General features: G+C 51.1%; 1 protein-coding gene across 1 annotated transcript in view; it reads right to left on the bottom strand.

The window, feature by feature from the left end:
- Nucleotides 1–4,160: 4,160 nt before the first annotated feature.
- Nucleotides 4,161–8,510, bottom strand: part of CDK5RAP1 (CDK5 regulatory subunit associated protein 1) — a 5,787-nt gene continuing 1,437 nt past the window's right edge. Inside the window, 10 exon segments of the mRNA XM_009069717.1 lie at nucleotides 4,161–4,388; nucleotides 4,535–4,675; nucleotides 5,075–5,224; nucleotides 6,081–6,211; nucleotides 6,325–6,380; nucleotides 6,493–6,590; nucleotides 6,839–7,069; nucleotides 7,324–7,444; nucleotides 8,264–8,359; nucleotides 8,361–8,463. Of these exon segments, the coding sequence (XP_009067965.1) occupies nucleotides 4,308–4,388; nucleotides 4,535–4,675; nucleotides 5,075–5,224; nucleotides 6,081–6,211; nucleotides 6,325–6,380; nucleotides 6,493–6,590; nucleotides 6,839–7,069; nucleotides 7,324–7,444; nucleotides 8,264–8,359; nucleotides 8,361–8,463 (1,208 nt within the window). The 3' untranslated portion in view covers nucleotides 4,161–4,307.

Here is an 8,510-nt window from a genome sequence, read left to right on the forward strand (position 1 = left end):
GTGAAATCATTCCCTTTCACATTTCCTCATGAGGAGGCTCATGGGGAAGAGCCCCTGCCAGGCACATGAAGCACAGAAAGCTGTGCTGTGTTTTTCCCACATACAGCTGTCGAAAGGAATTGCAGCACCTTCACCTCACGGGAGGCATTTTAATTACTCTATTGACTCGTGCTCTTGAGAGCCCCAGGCATGTCAGAGCTCAGCTCAGGATCAGAGTGATGCAGAGACAAGGAGTGCATGACTGTCCTTGACAGCCCCACTGCAGCCCTACTGCATCCCCACCACAGCCCCAGTGCCCTGCCTGCACACCCAGTGGGCACTGGGCCATTCCACACTGTCCCTGACCAGCATCAGACCATCTTCACATCTCTGATCCGCGTCTGACTGTTAAATAACTCAGCAGCAGGGGAAAAACTACTTGAAAAAATATCTGGAAGATACAGAGCCATTAATGAAAAACATCAGAAAATAGATATCAAGTAATGACACCACGATGAGAGCTTATTAATAGGAAAGGCTAAAGATAAAACTAATTTAAACCTGATGAGACAAGACATCTCATCTTCAGGAGAATGAGAAGTCAATAGTTGGCTGTCAGTAAAGAAAATAAATTGCTCACAAGGGAGGAGGGAAAGCGGCAGGACTCCTGGACCCCAGAGAGCAGCAGTGCCTGTGACAGATTGAGATACCCTCTGAATTCACAAACCCTGAGAACTTGGAGCTGCCACTCACCACCGGCATCTCTGTCATTGCCATGCAGGTCACAGCCCAGCAGAGCTCCAGGAAGGCTCATGGACAGGGAGGGGGGCTGGGCATAGATTGCACTGCCAACCCTGAGGGGTGCAGAGCACTTAGGGCTGGTCTGGGGGTGCACCAGGCAGTGGCAATGGAGTGTCCATTGCCTTTCCAGCACAGCACAAAGTTTACCATCAGATGCAGATGAATCTGTGAGAGCAGCTGTACCTGTCCTGTGGAAACCCAACTGCTGCCAGTTCCAGAAAGGAGTGAACTAAAGATAGAAGTGTTGTTAGAAGTGGAAAACATTTTTGAAAGTTCTTTCTGTTGCATTAAATCCCTAAGCTCTGTGCAAAGAGTTGGCTTCAAGAAATGGTGATGAAAGGCCGCCAAAGGAAACCTCCCTGGACCCCCAGCCCACAGCAGTCCCAGTGCAGGGAGGAGGAGGAGGCCTGGGGGAATGGGCTGGCAGGTGCATGGAGCCTGTCTGCTGAAGTGAAAGCTCATGAGAGAAGGGGAGGAAAGCATTTCCCCCAGCACAGCCCAGCAGGCTGCTGGCATCGTTCAGAAGCAATGCCTTGTCACCTGCCATTGCCTCAGCAGAGCGAGGCTTCGGCTGACCTAAAGCAAACTGTGCTCACAAGCTGCCATCAGGGAAAACATCCATCCTTCCCTCCACTGTCACCATGACATGCAGAGGGAAAACAGACTGTAGAGCTCCAGGGATTCTGGGGGAAGGACGTGACATATCACAGCCAGCTCTGATGCTGGGAAAAGCCCAACTGCTCTGCCCAAGCTGCTTCGAGAACCTTGAAGTCGGGAGCAAGGCTGACCAGGGGCATGTAGGCAATGATGGGCATCGATTTTGAGACTGTCCTTATGCCAATAAATGCCAGTGATGAGCAGAGAACACAGGCTCTGAGTGCCTGCTGCTGTCTGTCCCTCTGCTCCCTGAGCACAGTCAAGACCTGAGCACAAACAGGTTTGTTCTCTGACAGAGCTCCAAGGAACAAACAGGCTCTTGTTCTCCCTGACAGTGACCTTTCTGCCAGGTGGAGCTATTTGCGTGTGTGTGGTGGTGATGTCCAGCCTCGCCCACACACCCTGCCAGCCGAAAGGAAAGAGCAGGCAGTGTGTTATGAAATCCTGGTGTCGGGAGGCTCCTCAGGGCACGGCTGCTGCTGGAAAGTAAATGTCATCCCAGCACTTCAGGTCTGTGCTGGGAAACCTGATCTGCCCTACACCTCCTTAGGTGTTTGCCCACCAGTGTTACCTGGGCACGACTGGCTGGAAGGGCAATGTTTGCACTGCACACCTGCAGAAGGCACAGGTGTACACCAGCGTGGGAGATGTGAAGTCCAGGGGAGCTTGGGGCTCTCATCTGTGCTCAGGCTGGGAACAGAAATGAACAAGGACAAGCACAAGGTAGGAGTTCAGCTTTCCTAACAGCCAGATTCAGGGAGCAAAACTTCTGACAAGCGACACAGAAACTGCATCCCACCTCCAGGCCTCAAGAAAAATATCACATTACTGCTTTCAGGCACTGCCAAAGGACTGACTCAGCCTCCAAGGTCACTATAAGCACTTCCTAATGGATGCTTTGCTGCCTTAAAACCTCAGCCTTCATTCCCGAGGCCTATAAAAACTAAGGAGGCAAAGCAAATGGTGAGTGCTACGGCTCCCCAGGGAGCCCGTGCAGTGAGCATTATCACCTCCTCATCAAAATGTAAAACCCAGCTCTCCTCCTCATTAGTCTCCCGCTCTTAAAATAATGATTGTAAAACGGCCGCAGCTGGCCTCAAAGAGGGATGGAGGGGGGAGGGCACACTGCAGTCTGGTTTCCCATTTGGAATAGGTGCTCACTGGGAGAAGGTTAAAATGAGCAGGGAAAGGTGAGTGTCAGCAGTTTCCAGGGTGCTGGCTTGGGCCACAGTCCCAAAATGCCTGGGAAACATGAACTGAAAGAGCTGTCATAGGGCAGTTAAACCAGGCCACTACCCAGGGGGGCTAATTAGCCAAGAACACATTGGCTTCAGCCCGTCACTTGAGGGGAGGTGCTTATACATCTTACTGCATCCTTTGGGACTTCAACCCAAACTGCTGCCCCTTCCTGAAGCCCTGTCTGGCCAAAGGCTCATCCTCACTGGGCAGCAGAGATCCAGGCCCTGGTTTGTGAACTTGGGCAGAAGACACTTTCTCGTATGGAAGCAGGAGGGCAGAGCAGCCCCATGTGCCTGCCAGCACCTCAGAGCCCACATGGACTGTGCTGACCATGCAGATTCACTTCTAGGAGAAGGAACTCAGCTCTGAGATAATAAGCAAAATGTATTTGTTTCTTAAAGTCTAATGAATATTCAGTGAACCATGCTGTTTTCAAAGAGATACAATTATATTCCAGAAATTGCTGAGCAGAGTGAAGGCTTTCGAGCAAAACCCTTTCATGTTTATTTAAAAATTCTGCAGATTCATGTCGTGGCTCCTGTTACCAGCTGTTCCTTCAAAACTGGTCAGTGGATAGAGCCCTTTACAAGGATTTCTTTTAATGACATGATTATCTATATGAAAAGGGGTGATGCTTTCTCCCATCTCAGTTTATTCACAAGTGCAGGTCACAGGTCCTTGTTTGAATTCCGCAGAGCAGGCTGGAATGTGACACAGTGCAGCTAGGGTCAGCTGCAGGCTGATGAAAACAAGGAACTTAGAGAACTTACTGGCCATTTAAATCAGTACAACCACGTCTCTAGTGAGGAAAGAGAAGGACGCCCACAGATGTTTGGATTACAAAGCTGCATCCCAAGTTTTATGAGGCCAGAGATTACCCTCAGCTGGCAGACAGCTCTTCCCACGCATCCCCCAGGCCAGGAGAACAAGGAAATTCTCTCCAGCTGAGATCCAGTCCTCCCCAGTACCAGAGCAAGGCTGCATTTCCTCAGCCTCAGATACAACAGATTCACTGGTGCAGGCTAAGCACTATTTTACATTCCGCAGTCCAGCGCCACATTCCAACACACAGGCATGGTGAGGGTTCTTGCCTCGCCCTTCCAAGCATTTTGCCAATATTTGGAAAGAATACATCAATCTTCTCCTGTTCTTTCAGCTCTTCACCCCCTTTGGCAGTACTCCTGTCATTCTCCAGCAGCTACTGGAGCTATATTTTGTAGGCACTACCAGTTTTGCAGCTCCTAAATTTAGCTGAGCTGGCAGGAAGGACCTGCTCTGAACATCCATCTCTCAGGCTGGCCTGTGTCAGAGGACATGAGTGCAGAGGATGGACCTGCAGCACTGCAAGGGTGGGTCAAACCTCAGAGCAATTCAAAATACATGATCACACAGTACTTGGGTTTGGCAAGTCCACACACAGCTTCCATCCCTTTTGCCTACAAACTTGCACACATCTTTGAGGGGCAGATCGTTACCAAAGCAGAAATATATGTTTTATTATTTCATAAATATATTTTAATACACATATATTTCCTTATTTCGACCCTATCTCCACCTGACCACACTTTCTTCTTTCTTCCTGGAGAAAACATGCTGCTTCCATCCACAGGCAGCAGGGACCCCTCAACCCCTCAGTGGCTGGCAGCAGCACGGGACAGGGGGGTCCGGCAGAGTGGAACTCCTCTCAGGGTCTGTGAGCTGGCAGAGGTTACCTGAAAGAAACAGCACAGGTCCTCAGGCGCAGAAAGGCTGGGGAGAATCCATTCTAATTTTAGGCTCTTCTGGCAGCAGCTGCTCTTAGAAAACAGTACTGTGCAAGGAAAAGAGCCCAAGGAAATGAGCACTGCATGCAGGTCACCTTCACCATCACGTAGTCCCCTGGCTGGGCTCTGCCTGGAGCCCCACAGCCCACAGCATCCTCCAGCTCAGCATCAGGGAAGATCACCTTGATGTTGCCGTCATTCCTCCCACACAGCTCCGAGGCAGAGCGCTTGCTGGGCTGGAAGGAGGACAGGGAACATTACCTGCATGGCAATCACTCTGATTCACTGCTGGGCTTTATTGCCTCAGGAATTAATTGAGCACTACTGACAGTATTAAATGCACATTCCATGCCGTTAAGCAAGACCTGGAACAGAGCCCTGTGGTCAGAGCTGCTGGGTGACGGTCACACACCAAAGCACTTGGCCAGAGACACATTCCTAACCTATCCCATCCCCTGTACTCAGCTCAATGCTCTGGAAAAGTCAGGCTGTCTGCTTAAGTGTGAAGAAACAGTCTTGGGTGTCCTGGGATTACGTGGGGAAAGTGAGAAGGGAAGGCAGAAGTGATGAGTGCTGTGCACAGTCTCAGGGCCAGCAAGAGGGGAGGACGACAACTCCGTTCTGGGAACACTCACCCCCTCCACCAGCACGAGCTGGGCCTGCCCCACCAGTGCTGCATTGGCCCTTGCAGCCTCCTCTCGGAAGGCAGTGATGAGCTCCTCCAGCCGCCGCTTCTTCACGTCCGTGGGCACATCGTCCTGCAGCCGGTGATACGCTCGGGTCTTCTGCAAACACACCAAGCCAGTGCAGCCCCTCAACCACCAGCCTGAGCTCAGAGCCTTGTCTGATCCCAGACAGCTCTGCTGCTCTTCCAGCAACAGTTTCCCATACTTTTCAGCTTGTATTCACAAAGGAACTATTCCACGTCCTCAGCATAAGTGACGTTCTCCAGTTCTTCACATCTTTCTGCTCCACCTTTTTAGGCAGAAGGCTTGATGTAGGGCACTGAGCATCAATGGCTGTGACACAGTTATGTATCTCCTGTGTGGGATGTGCCTGTCTGTATACATGACAGGCACAGATTCTACTACTTCTAGTGCCACATGCTGAATGGTGATCCAAATCCCTTTGCTCCCTTAGGTTTCCCAACCTCTTGTCCTCTTTCCCATCAGCATCATACACTCTGGAAAGCATTTTAATGGAGATTTATCAACTATCCACTCTTCCCATGGAAATGCCTTCGGAAAGTTCAGCACCTCTCTCTAGACTCGATTGACATTCCCTATAACTAGGCTCCAGCCCAACCCCATCAGCAAATAATGTACCTGCAGCCAGCTCTCTGCACACACAGCTGCCTCCTTGGAATCACCCTGAAGCATCTACAGAGCCAGGTCACCAAGCAGTAACCAACCCTGACACGCTCACAGGGGAGCTGGGAGCCTCCCAGGCACAGTGACAGCCCTTGCAGAACCACATACCCTACACGTGCTGCCTATGAGAAAAGAAAACTACCAATATACCAAATCTTTGGGTATTATTTTCAACGGGTTTTTAAAAACCGTGTTATTGTCAGAAAGAACACTGAGGAGTTAGCAGAGATGCCCAGAGAGAAAAGCCTTCTCCACCAGGTCCTGCACTCACCTGTCTCATGCTGTAGGCAAACAGGAAGCCGACGTTGTAGCGCACTTCCTGCAGCAAGGACAGAGTCTGCTGGTGATCTTCCTCTGTCTCTCCACAGAACCCAGCGATGAAATCGCTGCTTAAGCTCACTCCTGTAACAGACACAGCTGTACACTTCCCTCACAGAAGAGAGGAACACTTCACTTGGAAAACGACAGTAAGATACAGCTGTGCTGAGTTCGGACCAAGCCAAAGGAACACCCACCTGGAATGGAGTCACGAACGTGGTGCACAAGCTCTAAATATGCTTCTCTTGTGTATCTGCAATGAACAGCACGTGGATTTGCCAATTGGAAACACCCAACATCAGTGAGGAGAAACCAGCAGCCCAAGTCAGAGGGCAGGGCACAGGACCTCCTGCAGGGTGACCCACCCTCGCCGCATGGCCTCCAGGACTCGTGTGCTCCCGCTCTGGGCTGGGAGGTGTAGCTGTTTGCAGATGTTGGGTCGCTCCTGGATCAGTTGCAGGACCTGTGATGAGTGATCAGGAGATGTCACAGGCAGCTCAACTCTACCAGGGTGCCAAGGGAAGAGTCTTCCCTGGGTAAAAGCCAGCAAAAATCCTGTCAGCAATAGACCCAACATCCCACTCTCCCAGGAGCTGCTGTTCGCAGTATGGCATTCCACGTTCCCTTTGGGAAGGAAGCACAGCCCACACCTCACAGTTCAGAGCTGCCTCTGCCTGCAAGCAGAGGTCCAGGTGTTTATTTTACACTTGCCTCATCAGGAAAATCCTTGGGGTGTGGAGAGGTGAAACGGATCCTCATTTCTGGATCAATCCTAGAGACCTGGTCCAGCAGGTGTGCGAAGCGCAAACCTCCTGGTTTGGCTTTGTAGACTGTGCTAAAACCACGGCTGAGGCCTGGGTCAGCCACTGACTGAAACTGCACCTCAGACATGTCTCGAAAGCTGTTGACATTCTGACCCAAGAGAGTCACTTCTTTCACTCCCTACAAAATATACAGAGAGGAAAAACTATAACTCAGGCAGGATGGCTGAGCTGCAAGGGCAGCCACCATATTACTCTAAGCGAAGCCCTCCCTTCCGTGTCTGTCACAGAGTACTACAAGGGGAAACAAAAAGCCACTGGTGGAACCCCACGGTAACCTCATCTCTGCCAATAAAGGCAGTGATAGTGGTTAAAAGTCTCACTGAAAACACTGTCACCAAGAAACATCCTTTCTCCCATGGTTTGGGACTTCACCTGATCCGAGAGCATCCTCACTTCCTGCAGGATGGATGTGATGGGGCGGCTCCTTTCCCGGCCTCGGGTGAAGGGCACGATGCAATAGCTGCACATGTTGTCACAGCCTCTCATGATAGACCTGTAAAGAGGAAAAACACAGGTCACACCACAATTGTTCCAGAAGAACCATCCACATTGCATCCTGCTCTGCTTTGTGCCCAGCACTGCTGCCTCCAGCCAATCCCCCTGGCCTGTGGCACACACAGACCAGCTCTGGGCACAGTTTCCCTCACACCCCACTCTGCCCACACTGGATTTGGCTTGCCCAAAGCTAACACCTCCAAATTTTCCATGTACATTTCCAAGCAAGCTGGAAAGAACTAACAAGGCACAGACTTGCACTGCAGCCTAACAGTGATCAAAGACCCTTCTGCATCCCATTCCTGCAGAGAGCGATACTGTTCTTTGGTACGCTATGGCCACACTGCGCATAGTCTGATTCTAGGTTTGGGAATGATATTATCAAAACTAAATAAACAGAAATAAAATCAACAGAAGTTACAATGTGTGGAGGATTAGAGGAATAAATGGCAGAACCTGGGGCAGGGCATCACAGAAGGTACAGGATGAGAGAGAGAGAGACAGACTTCAGAAAGGCACAGATGTCAGTGGGACAGAAATCACTCAGCACAGCATCAGGCTGAGACAGACAGTGTTCCCAAAGGTCAGAGAGCAAAGTCCATGACAGCCAGAGCTCAGGGCAGGCTCTGCAGGGCCCAGACAGACAGCAAAGCAGGAGCAAACACACACTCTGGTAGGTTCATGCCTCTGGGCTGCTGGGAGCAAGTGCAGCCAGGCAGTGCATCTCCTGGGCAGCTGCTGTCACTGACAAGTCTGCTCTGCACAGCAAATTTCCAAACCAGAGCCACAGAAACAAGCACTGGGAAAAGATACTTACACAAACGCTGTCGTGCCACCTGCACTGGTCTGGACAGGCAGAATATCTGCATAAGTCTCATCTAGGGACAGCAGGACATTGGCAGGGTGGTCCCCCGGCCAGCAGCCGGGGAAGGTCGCGATAGGCATCGGGGCCTGCCACGATATCCACTAACTTCTCCCTGTGCAGAATCTCCTCCTTAAGCCTCTCAGCCATGCATCCTGTCACCAAAGAAGGGTCCTCGTGAGGCAGTGTCCACCCTGTTACT

This window comes from Acanthisitta chloris, unplaced genomic scaffold (genome assembly GCF_000695815.1).
Source record: "Acanthisitta chloris isolate BGI_N310 unplaced genomic scaffold, ASM69581v1 scaffold20682, whole genome shotgun sequence".
Lineage (NCBI taxonomy): Eukaryota > Metazoa > Chordata > Aves > Passeriformes > Acanthisittidae > Acanthisitta > Acanthisitta chloris.